Source organism: Musca autumnalis, unplaced genomic scaffold (genome assembly GCF_047663935.1).
Source record: "Musca autumnalis isolate F117 unplaced genomic scaffold, ASM4766393v1 scaffold_2, whole genome shotgun sequence".
In the NCBI taxonomy this organism is placed as follows: Eukaryota; Metazoa; Arthropoda; class Insecta; order Diptera; family Muscidae; genus Musca; species Musca autumnalis.
In genome coordinates, this window is record NW_027411755.1 from 206818943 (window position 1) to 206841161 (window position 22219).

The 22219-nt window shown below is 35.0% G+C and overlaps 1 protein-coding gene across 2 annotated transcripts in view; it reads left to right on the forward strand.

The window, feature by feature from the left end:
• Positions 1 to 22219, forward strand: part of grp (serine/threonine-protein kinase grp) — a 191826-nt gene that overhangs the window by 156867 nt on the left and 12740 nt on the right. For both annotated transcript variants that reach the window (XM_073970680.1, XM_073970681.1), the window contains exons 5-6: positions 16676 to 16853; positions 17184 to 17326. In XM_073970680.1, coding sequence (XP_073826781.1) covers positions 16676 to 16853; positions 17184 to 17326 — 321 coding nt within the window. The remainder of the gene's footprint in view (positions 1 to 16675; positions 16854 to 17183; positions 17327 to 22219) is intronic.

Sequence of the window (22219 nt, forward strand, 5' to 3'; positions counted from 1 at the left end):
ACCCTCGTTAGCATAAATGCTGAGGGTATAAAAATGGGATGCGATATCTCCATTGTTTGACCACCTACGCCAACCTACATATCTATATGTTCCTTTTGGAATACTCCTACTAGAAGCGGAGATATTAACATAAGAATGAAACGCTGAATTTTCTCCAGATAAGTTTTTGCCAATTCCGACAACTGAATAAAAAATCGATCTAAATTGCGACCTCTAGCGTGATTAAAAAAAAAAAAAAAATAATAATGGAATGAATTACCGACTATTGCTATATCTCCGTTATTTGGCCACCTACGTCAACCTACTTTGCATCATTGTAAAGGTGAGATTTTTTACTTTCATAGGCATGCTTTGCTTTTGGAAAACCACCAGCCAGAGCTGTGATACTCGACATAACAATTGAAATCCCAAAAATTAAAACTTGGGTTGGATAAGCGACTTTTGCGATATCTCCGTGCACCTACGGCAACCTACTTTGCATTATTTTCCACTTTCATTAGGGGGCTTTGCTTTTTGGAAAACTCGTAATAGAAACGGAGATATTCGCATTATAATAAAACCTTGTCTTTTTCTCCAGATACGTTTTTTGCCCATTCCGAACTCTGAATATGATCCGACCATCACCAAAATCAATAGGCTTCTTCTCCTCCAGGACCCCATTAACCCCCAAAATTTCGTGACGAACCGACCAAAATTGCGACCTGTAGTGTGATTACAAGGTTTATATGGACAGACGTACGGACACACATAGCTAGATCGACTCAGCTCATCGAGACATTCATTTTGGTATATATAAGCATAGGTCTACGACCATTATGTCGTTGCGTTACAAACTTGTTGGCCAAAACCAATTTATAATACCCTCCCGACATAGTGATGTAGGGTATAACAAGCAAAGATAGACCCCGTCTGGATATAGTAGTCAGAGTCTTAGCACACGCAGAGAAGAGATATTGTATCATATTCTAAAAGCAATATAGTGTATTTTAAAAATGTGAAAATATATATTTTTGTTTCAAACATATATGTATTTTGCGTCAGGAAACATAATATCACAAAATATATTGTTGCAACAACAACATATATTTTTAGATTTTTAAAATACACTATTTTGCTCTTAGAATATGATTGCTCCTACAATATCTCTTCTCTGCGTGCAGTTCCAAAGATAGACTGTTGCACTGTTCCAGAACTGCAAGAATCTACTAATTTTTACTACGATAAAAATTTTTCCTTTATGTTATCGGAAAAATTTTGAAAAATTAGTAGATTCTTGCAGTTCTGGAACAGACCAATTGTAAACTCCATGTACCGAGCAATCAATTCATAAGGTTATATCCATCAAAAGTTTAACAATTATCTCCTCCTCCTCCTCTTAGTTTAATTCTGAAAATTTGTTACCCTGTGTAGTTGTTGTATTAAAATGACTGGGTGTTACTATAACAAATTGAAAATCCACACCGAAAACCTGTGAAACTCAAACATAATATTATCTCAATATCCATTCATCCTTTCAAAGTTGGTTGTGTGTGTGTAGAACAAAGTTTACTATTACGCTGCGTGTGGTCATGTTTGAACAAAAAGGATATTTAATGGCAATAAAAAAAATCATGCAATCATAAGCACAGCAAGGACGTCAACAACAACTAAACGTAATTTTCCACAAATGGCAAACAAGTTTAAACATTTGTAAACTAACAACTACGCGGTCATATTCTGGGTCATATTCTGTGTAGTGATTCTGTAGTCCATAGAAATTGCCACATTACAAACATTGGAATTACATTTGGCAGATTGTAATACGTATTAAAAAAAATAATAATCTCAAATTACTTTCCACAATTTCATATTGTAAAATACTATTACATCTAACAAAGCATTAACAAATTGAATTAAAAAAATGTGTTTTGTTTTAAAAAAATATCCTAAAATCCTTGGAATATTTTTTTCACATTCCTTGGCAATTTTATTATTTTTTTCTACAATAAAGTTTGAATTTCTAGTGGTTGCTGGGCTTTATTTTATAAATTATAAATTTTCTATTGCCACAAAACTACCGACTATTTCCTTAAAATCCAGGTTTTAGAACTTTTGACAAATAATCAATCGAATTAATTGTGACTCTTTCCGTTCGGCATTATGTGTGACTATATATTCATTCCGAATATCATCTTTTCTACAGTATTTAAAAATTTTTAAATTTTTTAAAATAAAATTTGAATTTCCTATTTTTGAAAAATATTCAATTATGTCAGATTTCTATTCGACGTTCCTGAACAAATTCTGAAATTATTGGAACAAAATATTCAATCCTGACAAAATTTCAAAGCTCAATTAAGAAATTTACTTAAATCCTAAAATCTGTTTTAATTAATTGAATTAACAAAATATTTCGCATTTTATTTATGTAGTTATTTCTTTATTTTTTAATCCTAAAATTGTTGGAATATGTTTTCCACAGCCCTTAACAAAAATTTTTATAATAAATTTTGAATTTTCTAAGGCAATCAAACTTTATTTGATCTAAAATTTCCTTGAAATCATGATTACACACCAATTTTGAAAAATAATCAGTCGAATTGTTTTTAACACTCTCAAGAAAATTCTCAAAATCTGTCAAGAGTTCCGTTCGACATATCTGAATAAATTCCGTACTTGTTGAAACAAACTATTCACGCCTGATAAATTTCAAAGCTTAATTAAGAAATCGATATAAATTCTAAATATTTTTTCCAAAACAAAAATCCAAATATTTTTTCCACAGTCCTTGACAATTTTACAATTTTTTGACTATAAAATTGAACCTACTTCTGTTCGACATTTCTGAACAAATTATATTCAGACTGCAAATTTTCAAATTTAAATCCCCAAATTTATTTAGTTAATTTTATAAAAAATAAACAAATATTTTGTGTTTCCAAGAAAATTCTCGAAATCTGTCAGAATTCCGTTCGACATTTCTGAACAAATTCTGAACTTGTTGAAACTAAATATTCACACCTGACAAGTTTCAAAGCTCAATTAAGAAATCGATTTAAATTTTAAAAATTATTTTAATCATTTGAAATAAAAAATATTTGTCTAAAAAATTCCAAAATTCTTGAAATATTTTTTTCCACAGTCCTTGACAAATTTACAATTTATTGACAATAAAATTTCCTATTGGCACTAAACTATATTTAATCTAATATTTCTTTAATATTGTTATTAAACTAGTTTTGAAAAATATTCAGTCGTATTAGTTGCGACAATAAAGAAATTTCCCGAATTCTGTTCGACATTTCTGAACAAATTCTATTCAGACTTGAAATTTTAATCCCAAAATCTATTTAATTAATTGAAATAAAAATTAACAAATATTTCAAATAATTCTCGAAATCTGTCAGAATTCCATTCGACATTTCTGAACAAATTCTGAACTTGTTGAAACTAAGTATTCAAACCTGACAAGTTTCAAAGCTCAATTAATTATTTTAATTATTTGAAATAAAAATATTTTGTCTAAAACATCCCAAAATTCTTGAAATATTTTTATCCACAGTCCTTGACAATTTTACAATTTATTGACAATAAAATTTCCTATTGGCACTAAACTATATTTTATCCAATATTTCCTTAATATTGTTATTATACTAGTTTTGAAAAATATTCAGTCGTATTAGTTGCGACTGAATAAAGAAATTTCCCGAATTCTGTTCGACATTTCTGAACAAATTCTATTCAGACTTCAAATTTTAATCCCAAAATCTATTTAATTAATTGAAATAAAAATGAACAAATATTTTGTGTTTCCAAGAAAATTCTCGAAATCTGTCAGAATTCCGTTCGACATTTCTGAACAAATTCTGAACTTGTTGAAACAAAATATTCACACATGCATGTCAAGTTTCAAAGATCAATTAAGAAATCGATTTCGATTCTAAAAATTATTTAAAAAAACAAATTTTAAGAGACATAAATAAAGAAATGGTCCAACAAATTCCAAAATTCTTCTTGAAATATTTTTTTCTAAGTAAAATTTGAATCAAGAAATTTCAGAATTCTGTTTGACATTTCATTAAAGTTCTAAATATGCCAATTTTTAAAAATATTTAGCCGAATTAATTGCCACTCTTTCAAGATATTTCTGAGAAAATTCTGAACTTTTTGTAAGAACATGTTCAGACTTGAAAAGTTTCAAAACTCAATTAAGAAATTTATTTAGAATTTAATTTGTTAATTTAAAAATATAAAAAAAAAATGTTTTTGTTTTAGAAAAAAAAAATCTAAAATTCTTGTAATATATATTTTTAATTAATTTTTCTTGGAGTCGAGCTGATGATTTTTGCAAGTAGAAATATATTATTCGGAATATATGTAATATATTTTTCCGAATTCATGGAAATTTTATTTTTTTTACAAAAAAATTTGAATCAAGAAATTGTCCGAATATTGTCAGAAATCATTTCGAAATTTCTGATAAAATTCTGAACTTATTAAAACAATATATTTTGACTAAAAAAATTGTTAAATTGAATTAAAAATAACAAAATGTTCTGTATTTTAGAAAAAACTAAAAATTCTTTTTTTCCAAAGTCCTTTTTACAATAAAATTTGAATCAAGAAATTTCCCGAATTGAAACAACATTTTTAGACTTGAATAGCTTAGTCAAGAAAATTATTTAAATCCTAATATATGTTTTAGTTAATTAAAATAAAAAAATATTTTTAATTGATTGAACTAGTTGAGCTAACATGACCTAAGAAGTATATATTGAAAAGTGAATACTAGCGTATTTTTCAATACAAACTTCTTAAGTCATGTTAGCTCGATTAGTTCAATTAATTAAAAACGTTCATAGGTAAGTGACCTTCGTCCTGATGGGGCAACAATAAATAAAAAAAATATTTTTTTTTTGTAGAAAAAATCTAAATGTCTGAGTATTTTTCCGCAGTTCTTGAAAATTTTAACATTTTTACAACTTTATAATAACCCTCTGCCTTTGGTCTACGGACGGCATATACACTCTGTTACGGTTAAAGTGTGCTTCATCCAAATAGTGGTTTAGGACCCCAAGTATGTTTGGACGAAATAAGTTTCAGATAATTTGGTGTCGATTAGTCCGGTCCGTCGTAATTTTTTTTCCAAACTTTAATTAAGTGCAGGTATATACAATATTGGTAAACATTTTCCTACTCCTTCGGATATCTCCTCCACACATTTTCGAAAGAATGGTGCGAACTCTCGAACGGAGTAACCGATTTGGTTCAGATTTTGGACATCGTAATATTTCTTCCATGAAAAGATCAGGTTCGAATATGGACATTTTTTGCCAAGACACAATGCAAGATATTTCGTTAACGTATGTCATCGAAGAGTCGATTTTTTACTGGGCCGTTTGGACCTACATACATATATCATTGGTAATAGGAGTGATCTGCCCACTCAGTTTAGACTCTTTCGATTTATCGAAATATGTTCCTTAATAAAACTATTTCAAATCTCCAATACCAGGGATTTATTTTTTCGTAAACAAACATCAAATTTAAATTTTTCTCGAGTTCTGTCAGAAACTTGACCGACATTTCTGAGCACATTCTGAACTTATTAAAACAACATATTTCGATTTTCCGCAAATAACAAAAAAAAAATATTACGAGCATTAGATTAAAATTTTCCATGAAAGATGTAATCTTCAATTTTCGTAATGTCGATTTGGGGGACACTTTCCAGACACAAACTCTTCTGAATATATTCTGGTCTAATTATTAAAATAACATATTGTCGGACTGAAAAATGGTTTTGAAACTTAATCAAAAATTTATTCAATTCCTATATCATTGAAAATTCTCCTATATTATTGATTTTATTTATTATTATTATTATACCCTCAGCCTTTAGGCTATGAAGGGTATATACACTTTCATACGGGCAAAATGTGCCTCATCGAAATAATGGTTTTAGACCCCAAGTATGTTTGGACGAAATGTGTTTCAGACAATTTGGAGTCGATTGAGCAATGTCCGTCCGTCTGTCTGTCTGTCTGGCTGGCTGGAGCGCACGATAACTCTCGAAGGGATGAACCGATTCGGTTCAAATTTTGGCTTTCGTAATATTTTGTCCAAACTTAGTTTAAGTTCGAAGATGAGCTATATCGGTCCACTCCTTCCGGTACCTCCCCCACAAAAGTTCGAAAATGTTCGGAAAATTTGTACGCACGATAACTCTTGAAGGGTGTAACCGATTTGGTCCATACTTTGCCCATCGTGGAGTGTGTACCAGACTTAGATCAGGTTTTAATATGGACTCAATCGGTCCACTCCGTCGGGTACCTCCCACACAAAATTTTGGAAAAGTTCAGTTTAGGAACATCTCTCGAATCGCTTTGATTTTTGCTTTAGCAACTTGTATTCACTGCCCTCCATACGACGGTATAAGTTTCATCAGGGGCAAGTCCATACGTCCTGAGAAAATAGCCTGAAAGTTGCAAAAAAAAACCCCTATGACGCCGTGTGAGGAGGTTGGAGGGCAAAATAACTCTCGAACAGGTCTGCCGATTCGGTCCAAAGTTTGGCCTTAGTAATATTTTGTCCAAACATAGTTTAAGTTCGAAGATAAGCCATATCGGTCCACTCCTTCAGGTACCTCCCCCACAAAAGTTCAAAAATGTTCGGAAAAATTGTGCGTACGATAACTCTTGAAGAGAGTGGCCGAATTGGTCCATACTTTACACATCCTAATATATCTACCAGATATAGATCAGGTTCAAATATGGACTATATTTGTCCACTCCATCCGGTACCTCCCACTCAAAATTTCGGATACATGTTCACTTTAAGACCTGCTTTCGAATCACTTTGATTTTTGTTGAAGCAACTTGCATTGCTGCCTCAATTGCGATGGTAAAAGTTGTTTCAGGGGCAAGTTCATACTTCTTGAGCAAACATCCCTGAAGTTCTAAAAAACCCCTATGGTACCATATGTAGTGGCTGGAGATCCATTCTTTTTAGTATCTCCTCCGCAAAACCTTTGATATTAAATCCTAATCAACATTTTTGTCAGTTCAAACGCCCAAAATTTTTAAAACTCTCTAAATACATGCGTTTTTTGGAAAAAAATTGTTTCAATATACACAGGCTGAGGGTATATCTCTGTCGGCAAAGCCGACTGATACTTTTTTACTTGTTTTTTTGTACAATCATCTCCAAATCGACATCCCTAGTGGTTGGTTGTTAGTAGTGGTCATCATCATCATCATGTATCCCATTCATTCACACATCATGCCAAGTAATTTGGAGAAATTTAATATTATTTTTTAATTTGTTTGCTGCGTGATATAATAAAATAGAATTATTTGTACAAGGCCATCGTCGTCGAGGAACACACCACCAACAGCTGCTAAATAACATTTTCGAAACAGCAGATGTGTGAGTGTGTGTGTGTGTGTGTGTTTACGGAGAAATTAGTTTTAATTACTTTTATATATAAAAATAAGTATTTCGTTAAAATTAAACAGTTTAATATTAATATCATTATTACATAAGTTAGGAATAGTTTAAATTTGCCAGTTGTGTTTTTTTTAACTTTTAATAAAGTCATTATGTTGAATTTGATAAAAACGTGGAGCTTACTATCTAATTAATGATTTCAAATATACAAATGAATTTAGGACACAAGGAACTGAAATTTAATTTTAAAGCGTTGAAGTCCGTCTTTTTTCTACCAAATGATTCTATTAAACAAAGATAAATGCACAATATAGTGATTTGGTTGGGGTCCACAATTCGAAAATTAAGTTTTTAAACGTAAAATTCTGAGGAGTATGTGAGTAGTCAGTCATTTAATACATCTTCACCGACCTGGAGAAACGGGTTAAGTTGATGTTAAAAAGAGTCTTGATTTAAAATTGTCATAACGAACGAAGGGCATCTACAATATTGGAGTGCATACTTTTAGGCGCAAAATAGTAATCAGCGAAACTGAAATATAGAATAGTATTAATAATTCTATGGTAGTGATCGGCCGAATACTGTCGGACGTTATTTTTATAAGAAACAAGTAAAAAAGTATCAACCGGCATGTCCGACAAAGATATACCTTCAGCCCCGGACCTAAAGAAAAGATGTAACACACAATACTTCTTATGTGTACATAATACAATGTACAACATTTGTACGTTTCTCCCTTCGAGGGTTATCTTACGTACTACCCAGGTTTGTTGGTGCCGGCAGGCTTTTTTGGAGTTTTTGGGCGGTTGTCTCAAGAAGTAAAGAGCGAGTTGTTACAAAAAACATCAAAGGGATTCGCCTTATCGTGCGCTCCAAAAACTACCCATGCACAGTGGTTCCGCCCGTGAACAAAAATCGAAAAATTGATGGCGACAAATTAGATTGCGATTGAAATAAATATTCTCTAAACATATCAAATCGTCAAAATTCCGAAAATCGGGAGTTACGTTTATATGGGAGCTATCCCTAAACATGGACCATTACTGAACATTTTTTGCAAGGAGGTATTTTGCTCACTCAGAACCCAAAATGCAAAATTACAGCCAAATCGATTGGAAAATGTGGGTAAAATCGTCAAAATTTCGAAAATAGGAAGGTACTTTTATATGGGGGCTATACCTAAACGTAGACCGATATTGACCATTTTTTGCATGGAGGTATTTGGTTCACTCAGAACTCAAAATGCCAAATTACAGCCAAAATCGTAAAAATACCAAAAGTCGGGCGGTACCTTTCTATGGGAGCTATACCCAAATATGGACCTACATTCACTAAAAATGATTTTCTATCTTTTTGGCTTATTATAAAACTACGTTTAAAATTTGGAGACGGTAGCTCGATTAGAACTATTTTCGGCACTCTTTTCCATACAAGTGGGACCACTGTGTCATGTTGCCTATTAGGGTAACCCTAGTACTACCACATAAAATGCAACAATCTGGCAGCATCGTAGCAGTGTTGCATGCATCAGTAGTTTTAAGTTATTATCTCTCTCTACTCATTGTCAGTACACAGTCAGTTAGTTACTTTGCAACCACCAATTAATAGACATCTCATCTGTACATATTTCGTCATATTTCATTGTTCTTCATAATTAATACTTTATTTCAACTCATAAAACAACTTAAAGTTTTATTCAATAAATGAATTGATTGTTATGTTTAAACATCGTCTTTCATTCAATCGACCACCTCCGTAAGAACATAACAATTTGGCGACGAGGATTTTGGAACAAATATGTATCATTCTCGCTAACAATTTGGCGACGAGGATTGTGAATTGAAAACAGCACTCAGTAACAAAAGGAATTTCACAATTTCATCAGAACTTTCAACAAGGCTGCGTAATAACATCAAGACATCGCACACAATAAAAGTTGTGGCAGGAAGATTTTCAAGGAAAACATCAAAACGCACAGGCGCAAGTTCATCAGGAACATTCTAACAAGAATTTTCAAGAAATCTTCAGCGATCAACACTCACACAAACAACAGTTTGCAGTCTCACACATACAGAATTTTTTTTCAGCTCAACACACACACCATAGCAACGTGGGAAATTTCATCATTTTTGCAGCGCACACATACAGACATACGACGGCAGCGTCTCTAACAAAATTGTAACGGCTAAAAACACAGACACTAGAAAAATCTAGACATGTCGGAACAAGCGAATATTGTAAAATTACTTGCACAGCAGCAAGAGCAAATAGCTAAGCAGCAGGAACAATTTGCGCACCAACAGGAATTACTAAATAAACTCACACAAATCATCGCTGGACAACAAGGTGCAAACACAGTTTCATCATCAATTCCAGGTGAATCATCAGTGGCAAAAGCCCACCTCATGGAATCTTTAGCTAATTCCATGACGGATTTTCACTATGAGCCTGACAGTGGTTTATTATTTGAATCGTGGTACAATCGTTTCAAACACATCTTCGAAAGGGAAGCAAGTGCACTGGACGATGCAGACAAAGTAGGACTTTTGTGGAGAAAAATGTCCAATCACATTCATGAACGATTCAAGAATTTCGTGTTACCAAAACAACCTCAAGAACTTTCATTGGCAGACACAATCAAGCATCTCACAAGACTATTTGGCCGAACAGAAACACAAGTAAGTTTACGTTATAAGTGTCTCCAAATCACAAAGATGGAAAATGAAGATTTTAAAGAATACGCTAGTCGTGTCAATCTTCAGTGTGAACTTTTTAAACTGGATGACTTAACTACAGACCAGTTCAAGTGTTTAATTTTCATACTTGGTCTTAAATCATCACAAGACAGTGACATCAGAATCCGTTTATTAAGGCATCTTAATGAAAGTAAGGAAGTAGTCAACTTAGAAAAGCTTGTTGATGAAACACAAAGCATTTTGGATTTGAAAAGTGACACAGCACTAATTGAGGGAAGCCAAAAACAGTGCAACAAAATTGGTAAGCCTCAACAAAAACAAAAGATACCAAAAACAGCATGTTGGTATTGTGGAGATATGCATTATGCAAAACATTGCCCCTACTCCAAGCACAAGTGTACCAAGTGTCAACAGATTGGTCACAAAGATGGTTTTTGCAACAGCATGCACAGGCAGAGCAAACCAAATCACAACAACAACAAACCTCAACAGAGCAAAACCAATCATGACCAAAATTCTAAGAAGAACAGTGTGACTCATCAGAATTTCAACAAGAATAAATCAAAATTCAATACAAAAACTATATTGTCAACAAAGCAAGTACACTTCAAGGAATTAAGAAAATATGTCACAGTGAGTATTAATTCAAAACAAGTGAAATTACAAGTGGATACAGCCTCCGACATAAGCATAATTTCTGAGTCAACTTGGAAACGCATAGGAAAACCTGAAACAAACCCAACAACAGAGACCGCCAATGCTGCAAATGCTGAGGAGATGAAATTTCTAGCTAAATGTTCAACAGAAGTCTCAATAGGAGATAAATGTGAAATAGTGGAATGCTATATTTCAGACGTGGAATCACTAAATGTAATGGGCATAGATTGGATTGAGAAATTTAATTTATGGAACATTCCAATTACAACATGGTGTCATCAAATAAATTTCAACGATGAAATATCAAAAATAAAATCATCATTCAAAGAAGTATTTGACAACAGTTCAATGGGTTTATGTACCAAAACAAAAGTAAACATCAAGGTACTTCCAAACGCAAAAGAAGTTTTTATACCAAAAAGACCAGTTCCATACGCAGCACGCAGTGAAATAGAAACCGAACTGCAACGTCTTGAAAATTTAGGTATAATAACTCCAGTGGACACATCAAAGTGGGCAGCACCTATAGTCGTAAGTAAACGCAATGGAAAAGTAAGAATTTGCGGAGACTATTCAACAGGTCTAAACAATGCCATAGAACCTAATCAATATCCGTTGCCTACACCAGAAGAGATTTTTGCAGAATGTCACAACTGCACAGTTTTTACCCATTTGGATCTATCAGACGCCTACCTACAAACAGAAGTAGATGACGACAGTAAGGAGTTGTTAACAGTCAACACCCACAAGGGATTGTTCAAATTCAACAGATTACCTCCAGGAGTGAAATGTGCACCAGGTGCATTTCAACGAATAATGGATCAACTATGCACAGGTATAGATGGCGTTAAGGCATATATCGATGATATTATGATTGCCAGTCCAGACATTGAACAGCATAAGCAATCCTTACAAACATTACTGCAACGTATTCAAGAATTCGGATTTCGTCTAAAATTTGAAAAATGTGCATTCTTTCAAAGCTCAATTATTTATTTGGGACAAATAATTGATAAAACAGGAATACGTCCAGATCCAGAAAAAATCAAAGCCGTTCAACAGCTCAAAGTGCCTGAAAATATATCCGAGGTAAGATCTTTATTAGGTTCAATTAATCATTATGGAAAATATGTTCCTAATATGAGAAATCTGAGAAAGCCTCTTGATGACCTTTTAAAGAAGGAAGCTCATTTCAAATGGACAACCGAGTGCCAGGCAGCACTAGATAAATTCAAAAGTATTCTTTCATCAGATCTCTTGCTCACACACTATGATCCAAATTTACCAGTCCATATAGCAGCTGACGCATCAAGTCATGGTATTGGTGCTGTTATATATCATATATTTCCAAATGGAAGTATGAAAGCAATTCATCATATTTCAAGGTCATTGACTCCTGCAGAAAGAAATTATAGTCAAATTGAAAAGGAAGGTCTCGCTTTAATTTTTGCAGTACAAAAATTTCACCGTATGATACTTGGTCGAAAATTCACTCTTCATACAGACCATAAACCATTATTAGCCATATTTGGGTCTAAAAAAGGCATACCTGTTTATACAGCGAATAGACTTCAAAGATGGGCGCTAATTCTACTTGGTTATGATTTTGACATCAAGTATACGAACACTCAAGACTTCGGACATGCCGATGTTCTCTCAAGGCTTATAAAATCTCATGAGAAACCTTCAGATGATTTCATAATAGCATCAATCAACTTTGAGCAGGACATACAAAAAGATTTAAATGAATCAATATCAAAATTTCCAGTAACAAATGCTATGATTGCAGAAGAAACAAAATCTGATAAAATTTTTCAGAAAATTTTATCATACATGGAAAAAGGATGGCCTGAAAAACAAAATCAAGTGGACCAACAAGTAGCACCTTATTTCAAACATAAGGATGAATTATCACAGGTTGACGGATGTCTACTTTTAAATTCAAGAATAATTATTCCACAAAAATTCAGGAAGAAAATTTTAACACAACTTCATCGTGGACATTTCGCAATTGAAAAATGCAAAACGCTCGCAAGGAGTTATGTCTATTGGCCCAACATAGACAAAGATATTGAAGACTACGTCAAAAGATGTCAAAATTGTCAATTAGTATGTAAAAATCCAGTCAAGACAGACTTATCATCATGGCCATTAACAACAAGACCGCTAGAACGAGTTCACATCGACTACGCTGGTCCAATTAAAGGATTTTACTACCTCTTAATAGTGGATGCATACTCAAAGTATCCAGTCATTTATCAAACATCCTCAATCACAGCTACGTCTACAATCAAATTAATGAACGAGTACGTTTCACAATTCGGAAACCCGGAGCAGCTCGTGTCAGACAACGGAACACAGTTCTGTTCCAACAATTTTGAGCAATGGTGCAAGGAAAGAGCCATTCAACATACACGCACAGTTCGTTTTCATCCCAGCTCAAACGGACAAGCCGAAAGGTTTGTTGACACTTTCAAAGGATCACTCAAAAAAATGGAAGGGGAAGGAACGATACCGGAAATACTTTGCAAGTTTCAAGAAGTATACAGATCTATGCCAAATGTAAATTCACCAAATGGTTCATCACCTGCAGAAGCATTTCTAGGACGCAAAATGAGAACCATATTCGACGCTCTTAGAAAGCCTTCAACATCAGCTCTGGAAAGAAACGAGAAAATGGAAAATCAGTATAATGCCAAACACGGAACTAAGCCTAAATCGTTCAAGCCAGGAGATTTAGTATATGCAAAAGAGTTCCGTCACAACAAATCAGAATGGGTTCCTGGAGAAATAATCAACAGAACAGGTACAGTCACTTACGACACAGCAATATGGGTCGGAAGTCGCAAAAAGTTAATCAAGGCTCATGCAGATCAACTTCGAACAAGATTAGCAGATGAGGTTCCTCCATCATCAGACAACGCATTACCTCTTGATATATTACTTCAAGACTTCAACATTCAATTGCCTCCTACGGATCATACAGCATCACAACAGTCAAGTGAAGATTTCATTACTCCACCAAGTTCACCCATCATCAACTATCAACCAAGAAGGATCATACAGAGAAGACAGCCAGTTGAAGTAATATCCAGAAGCCCGGTTCAAACTTAAAAGGGGAGATATTAGGGTAACCCTAGTACTACCACATAAAATGCAACAATCTGGCAGCATCGTAGCAGTGTTGCATGCATCAGTAGTTTTAAGTTATTATCTCTCTCTACTCATTGTCAGTACACAGTCAGTTAGTTACTTTGCAACCACCAATTAATAGACATCTCATCTGTACATATTTCGTCATATTTCATTGTTCTTCATAATTAATACTTTATTTCAACTCATAAAACAACTTAAAGTTTTATTCAATAAATGAATTGATTGTTATGTTTAAACATCGTCTTTCATTCAATCGACCACCTCCGTAAGAACATAACATTGCCATAGGGTTTTTTTTACAGTTTTCGGACCATTTTTTCAGGAAGTATGGACTTGCCCCTGAAAAAACGTGTACTGTCGTTATAGGGGCAGCGAATACAAGTGGTTACAAAAAGAAGCGAAATGATTCTAGAGCAGACCTTAAACTGCACTTTTCCCAAGTTTTGTGTGGGAGGTACTCGAAGGAGTGGGCCTATGTAGTCCATATTCGAATCTGATCTATGTCCCGTACAGATATTACGATATGATAAGTATGGACCAAATCTGTTACTGCCTTCGAGAATTTTCGTCCAATTTAGAGAAACATTTTCCTGGTGGAGGTACCTAAATGAGTGCACCGATATGGCAAATCTTCGAACATAAAAAATATTATGAACGTTAAATTTTTTGATCCGTTCGTGGGTTATCGTGCGCTCCAATCACTACACATGATGCCATAGGGGGTTTTTACAACTTTCGGGCTATTTTCTCAGGAAGTATGGGCTTGCCCCTGATTGAAAATTGTACCGTCGTAATGGGTGCAGCGAATACAAGTTGTTAAAATAAAAATCAAAGCGATTCGAGAGCTGGTCCTAAACTGAACTCTTCCGAAAATTTGTGTGGGAGGTACCGGAAGGAGTGAACCGATAGAGTCCATATTGGGATCTCATTTATGACTGATAGAAGTTTCACGATGTGCAAAGTGCAAAGAGTTATCGTACGCACATTGTTTCCGAACATATTCGAACTTTTGTGGGGATGTACCCGAGAGAGCGAGCCGATATGGTTTATTAAGAAAGCCAAATCGGTTAATCAGTTCGAGAGTTATCGTGCTCTCCAGCCAGACAGACATACGGACGGACTTTGCTAAATCGATTCCAAATTGTCTAAAACGGATTTCGTCCAAACATACTTGGGGTCTAAAACCATTATTTCGATAAGGCACGTTTTGCTCGTATGAAAGTAGTGTATATACCCTCGTTAGCATAATGCTGAGGATATAAAAATCTTAATTTGTCCCAAAAGTGAAAACTTCCTTCGCAGATTTGAAACCTATGTTCTTTTGATTTCGTTTTTATACCCTCAGCATTTATGCTAACGAGGGTATATACACTTTCATACGGGCAAAATGTGCCTCATCGAAATAATGGTTTTAGACCCCAAGTATGTTTGGACGAAATGTGTTTCAGACAATTTAGAGTCGATTTAGCAATGTCCGTCCGTCTGTCTGTCTGGCTGGCTGGAGCGCACGATAACTCTCGAACGGATAAACCGATTCGGTTCAAATCTGCCTTCGTAATATTTTACCCAAACTTAGTTTAAGTTCGAAGATGGGCTATATCGGCCCACTCCTTCCGGTATTTCCGCCACAAAAGTTCGAAAATGTTCGGAAAAGTTGTGCGCACTCTTGAAGGGAGCAACCCATTTGGTCCATACTTTGTCCATCGTAAAATGTGCACCAGACTTAGATAAGGTTTCAATATGGACTCAATCGGTCCACTCCTTCGGGTACCTCCCACACAAAATTTCGGAAAAGTTCAGTTTAGGGCCATCTCTCGAATCGCTTTGATTTTTGTTTTAGCGACTTGTATTCACTGCCCTCCATACGACGGTACAAGTTTTATCAGGTGCGAGTCTATACATCCTGACAAAATAGCCTGAAAGTTGCAAAAAAAAAACCCTATGACACTGTGTGAGGCGGTTGGAGCGCAAGATAACTCTCGAACGGATCTGCCGATTCGGTCCAAAATTTGGCCTTAGTAATATTTTGTCCAAACATAGTTTAAGTTTGAAGATAAGCCATATCGGTCCACTCCTTCAGGTACCTCCCCCACAAAAGTTCAAAAATGTTCGGAAAAATTGTTCGTACCGTAACTCTTAAAGGGAGTGGCCGAATTGGTCTATACTTTACACATACTAATATATCTACCAGATATAGATCAGGTTGAAATATAGACAATATTTGTCCACTCCATCCGGTACCTCCCACACAAAATTTCGGATAAGTTCACTTTAAGACCTGATATGGAATCACTTTGATTTTTGTTGAAGCAACTTGCATTCGCTGCCTCAATTATGATGGTAAAAGTTTTTTTATAGGCAAGTCCATACTTCTTGAGCAAACAGCCCGAAGAGTGTAAAAAACCCCCTATGGCACCATATGTTGTGGCAGGAGATCCACTTCCATAACGGTCAATGTCTATCCATTCCTTTTAGTATCTCCTCCGCAAAACGTTTGATCTTTAATCCTAATCAACATTTTTGTCGGTTCAAACGCCCGAAACTTTTAAAATCCACACAGGCTGAGGGTATATCTCTGTCGGCAAAGCCGACTGATACTTTTTACTTGTTAACCTCTAAACTTTGCGAATTTTTCTTCCTCTATGTTTAGATTTTTTCCTATCCTATTATACCCTTAACTTGTTTTCCAAAATGTAACCAATACTAATTTCGTATTTTTTCCTTAATTTTCATTACAGAACCTGATGTGGGCATGCCGCAACATGAGGCACAACGCTATTTCACCCAGCTATTATCCGGTGTACAATATTTGCATCAACGTGGCATTACACATCGTGATTTGAAGCCCGAAAATCTACTACTGGACGAACATGATAATATAAAGATATCTGATTTTGGAATGGCGACCATGTTTAGGTATTTAGGTACACTCACAATTTACGCTATAAGGAACTAATGGAATTTTTAAAATAATACTAACAAAAATCAGGCAAAAGGAAAATTGATTACAGCCTAAAACATATGGTATGTTGGAGAACTGCAAGAAACTAGTAATTTGTAATATTTTTTTATTTTTTTTTTTTCGATATCATAAAGGAACAATTGTTATCGTAGTAAAAAGTTGCAGATTCTTGCAGGTTCTGGAGCAGACATATAACTTTCTTGTAATCGATTTTCTTCTGTATAAATATTTATAATTTCTACTAATTTTTATAACCAACTATCATTTTCTTATTCATACCTTAGATGCAAAGGAAAAGAACGCTTATTGGACAAACGTTGCGGTACACTGCCCTATGTTGCCCCTGAGGTTTTACTAAAACCCTATCATGCCCAGCCCGCTGATATTTGGTCATGTGGTATTATTTTGGTTACAATGTTAGCTGGCGGTAAGTAGTTTGTGTTATTTTTCACTATCTTATTCTTCATCCGTGTGTGTGTGTTATCATCTTAAGCTGCTTGCGGCGGCATCTCATCTCAGTGCACTCGACTTGTGATTTTTAACATTAATTTCCTTCATTTTTCTTAAGTTACTTTTTGCACTTTCACTACTGATGTTGGTAGAGTTGGTTGTGGTGGAAAATAGTTAATTGCCTGCAAGGCTTACCACCACCACATCAACTTTTTCAGCATGGTAAACAAAAAGTGCGCAACACTACTAACATCAGCATCATCATCATCATCACCACCAACATTGTTCTTCTTATAAACAAATTCAAGTGTTGCCTTCTTCATTGTTTTAAAACTTTGTTTTTCCTGATTCATTTCAATGGTATTTCTTGTAGAATGGCTTATTAAGAACTTTGTATCGAGTTTTGTTTTCATGTTCTTTTTGTTCTTATACCAAATAGTTAATAGAATTTTGAGGTGAGAAGTTTTAGTTGAAGTTTTTTTAATTGAAATTTTTAGGGATTTTTAAAAATTACCATGGACAAGTTTGAGATTATTGGAAAACTGTTACACAACAACTAAAGAACTTTGTTTGGATAATACAACAATAATCCAGGATATTTGACAATATTTGATAACATATTTACTATTTGGTCTGCAAGTGTGACAAAGTTATGGTGGGATTTAGGAAAATAGGAAAAATATCATTGGTAATGCACTCTACCAAGGCCTACAGAAGGTCGGCCATTCAGAGTACTGTTAACAACATTTGACAACAAGCATAATAGATTGTTCATTATTGTGATTTGATTTCCTTTGTATTTTATGTCACAATAATGTATTTGACAGCAAACTAAATAGTCAGGGCTAACTAGTTTGGGCTGAGTATCCGACTGTGCACTCTACTTTGTGGTGCTTAATTTTAATTTAAATTTTTAAGTTGACTATAATTTTCTGACAAGTTGTCGCATAAAAAAATGTATGAGAAAGGTATATTGATTAGCATACTTTTAGGCGAAATATTTTAAAAAAAATTATTCCAGCCAGATTAACTTTAAAATTTTATAAGAAATTTGTTTTCAAACATAAATAAAAAATGTTCGTTATAAGAGCCAAACAAATCGTATTAAAAATTTTTGACATAGAGGAGGTTTTAATCCCGTTTCATTATAATAAGCCATTTTTTCTGTTCCTAACATAATTTTATTTTGTGGTTACTAATTTATTTAATCAAACACAATTGCATGTTATGTTTAGAATAATATATGACTATATAAGAAGTGTTTATTATATAAACTCAAATATTATAAAACAATAAAGCCTTATTAAATGTACCCTTTGTTAAATGAAAAATAAAAACTAAAAATAAAATAAAAACATCAACCAGCAGCGCCAAAGGTTTATGTGTCAGCATCATCATCATCATCATCCCTAGCAAACACAATTTCTTCGTCTTTTAAGCTTTTAGCAGCATCCATCCGCAACATTCTCCATTGATTTTTTAAAATACACTGTGGATGTCCTCTGTCGATCTTCTCCTCTCTGCACTATTTCTGTATTGCAAAAATCTAAACAAAAAATATAAATAAAACATTCATTGTTCACTTTTTTGTTGATTATTTTATGTGCATTTTTATACCTTCAGCCTTTAGGGTAGGAAAAGGGTATATACACTTTCATACGGGCAAAATGTGCCTCATCGAAATAATGGTTTTAGACCCCAAGTATGTTTGGACGAAATGTGTTTCAGACAATTTGGAGTTGATTTAGCCATGTCTGTCCGTCTGTCTGTCTGGCTGGTGCGCACGATAACTCTCGAACTGATTAACCGATTTGGCTTTCTTAATATTTTGTTCAAACTTAGTTTAAGTTCGAAGATGAGCTATATCGGTCCACTTCTTCCGGCACCTCCTCCACAAAAGTTCGGAGATGTTTGGAAAATTTGGGCGCACATTAACTCTTGAAGGGAGTAACATTTTGCACATCGTGTAATTTCTACCAGACTCAGACTCCTCCACTCGGACCACTTCGGGTACCTCCCACACAAAATTTCGGAAAAGTTCAGTTTAGGACCTGCTCTCGAATCGCTTTGATTTTTGTTGTAGCGGCTTGTATTCACTGCCCCCCATACCACGGTTCAAGTTTCATCAGGGGCAAGTCGATACTTCCTGAGAAAATAGCCTGAAAGTTGCAAAAAAACCCCTATGACACAGTGTGTAGTGGTTGGAGCGCTATATAACTCTTGAACGGATATGCCGATTCGGTGCAAAATGTGACCTTCGTAATATTTTTTGCAAACTTAGTTTAAATTCGAAGATCCACTCCTTCAGGTACCTCCCCCACAAAAGTTCAAAAATGTTCGGAAAATTTGTGCGCACGATAACTCTTGATGGTAGAGACCGATTTGGGCCATACATTACACATCCTAATATATATACCAGATATATGTAGGTCAGGTTCGAATATGGACTATATTTGTCCACTCTTACGGGTACCTCCCACACAAATTCTTTAAGACCCGCTCTCGAATCATTTTGATTTTTGTTGAAACAACTTGTATTCGCTGCCTCAATTACGACAGTAAAACTTTTTTTAGGGGCAAGTCCATATTTCTTAAGAAAACAGCCCGAAAGTTGTAAAAACCCCCTATGGCACCATATGTAGTGGCTTGGGAGCTCGAACCGAATACTACGTTCGTCCACACTTTGGATATCGTAATATTTCTTCGAATATTAGATGAAATTAGAAGGTGGTTCTTATAGGTCCACTCCTTCGGGACCTCCCTCACAAAAGTTCGAAAATATTCGCTAAAATCGTACGCGCGACGTAGCAACCGATTTGGTCCAAACTTTGGATCTCTAAATAGGCTAGTATGGTAAAAAAGCGCTATCTACCAATATTCCCGCAAATTTTTGCGTTTTAATCCTATCCATATTTTTGTCGGTTCATATGACCAAAATTTTGAAAACCAGCCTAAATACATACATTTTTTTGGGAAAGAAGTATTTCAATCCACACAGGCTGATGAGGGTATATCTCGGTGGGCAAAGCCGACTGATACTTTTTTACTTGTTTAAATTCATTGTTGTAAATAAATTTAAAAACTAACGGTACACTTCTGGCCAAGGCACAGTGGTCCCACTTGTATGGAAAAGAGTGCCAAAAATAGTTCTAATCGAGCTCGAAATTTTAAACGTAGGTTTATAACAATCCATAAAGAAAGAAATTCATTTTGAGTGGATGTAGGTCCATATTTGGGTATAGCTCCCATAAAAAGGTACCGCCCGATTTTTGGTATTTTGACGATTTTGGCCAAATTTACCTACAGATTTGGATGTTTTTTTATACCCTCAGCATTTATGCTAACGAGAGTATATACACTTTCATACGGGCAAAATGTGCCTCATCGAAATAATGGTTTTAGACCCCAAGTATGTTTGGACGAAATGTGTTTCAGACAATTTGGAGTCGATTGAGCAATGTCCGTCCGTCTGTCTGGCTGGAGCGCACGATAACTCTCGAACGGATGAACCGATTCTGTTGAAATTTTGGCTTTCGTAATATTTTGCCCGAACTTAGTTTAAGTTCGAAGATGGGCTATATCGGTCCACTCCTTCCGGGACCTCCCACACAAAAGTTCGAAAATGCTCGAAAAATTTGTGCGCACGATAACTCCTGAAGGGAGTAACCGATTTCGTCCATACTTTGCACATCCTGAAATGTGTACCAGACTAAGATAAGGTTACAATACGGACTCAATCGGTCCATTCCTTCGGGTACCCCCCACACAAAATTTTGGTAAAGTTCAGTTCAGGGCCATCTCTCGAATCGCTTTGATTTTTGTTTTAACAACTTATATTCACTGCCCCCATACGACGGTACAAGCTTCATTAGGGGCAAGTCCATACTTCGTGAGAAAATGGCATGAAAGTTGCAAAAAAACCCCTATGACACCGTGTGAGGTGGTTGGAGCGCAAGATAACTCTAGAACGGATCTGCCGATTCAGTCCAACATTTGGCCTTAGTAATATTTAATATAGATCAGGTTCAAATATGGACTATATTTGTCCACTCCTTCGGGTACCTCCCACACAAAATTTCGGATAAGTTCACTTTAAGACCTGCTCTCGAATCACTTTGATTTTCGTTGAAGCGATTTGCATTCGCTACGTCCATTACGATGGTAAAAGTTCAGGGGCAAGTCCATATTTCTTGGGAAAGCAGTCCGAAAGGTGTAAAAAACCCTATGTCACCATATGTGGCGGTCGGAGAGCACGATAATTTTCGAACTGTTCAACCGCTTTGGTCCAACATTTGGTCTCCGTCATTATACCCTACACCACTATGTGGGGAGGGTATTATAAGTTGGTTTTGGCCAAAAAGTTTGTAACGCATCGAAATAATGGTCGTAGACCCATACTTATATATATAAAAATGAATGTCTCGACGAGCTGAGTCGATCTGGCTATTTGTGTCCGTCCGTCAGTCCGTCTGTCCATCTAAACCTTGTAATCACGCTACAGGTCGCAATTTTGATCGGATCGTCACGAAATTTTGGATGTTGATGGGGGTCCCGGAGAGGAAGAAGCCTATTGATTTTGGTGATGTTCGGATAATATTTAGGGGTCGGAAAGGGCAAAAAACTTAGGTGGATAAAAAGACAACGTTTTTTTTTTTTCAAAACCAATATCTCAGCTTCTGTATAGGGTATACCAAAAGAAAACCCGACAATGAAAGCAGAAAATATCACCTTTCTAATGATGTAAAGTAGGTGATCGTAGGTGATCAAACAACGAAGATATCGCAATAGTAGCAAATAAAACCCCAATTTTCATTTTTGCGATTTTAATTATATTGACAAATATCACAGCTTTGGTTGAAAATTTTTCAAA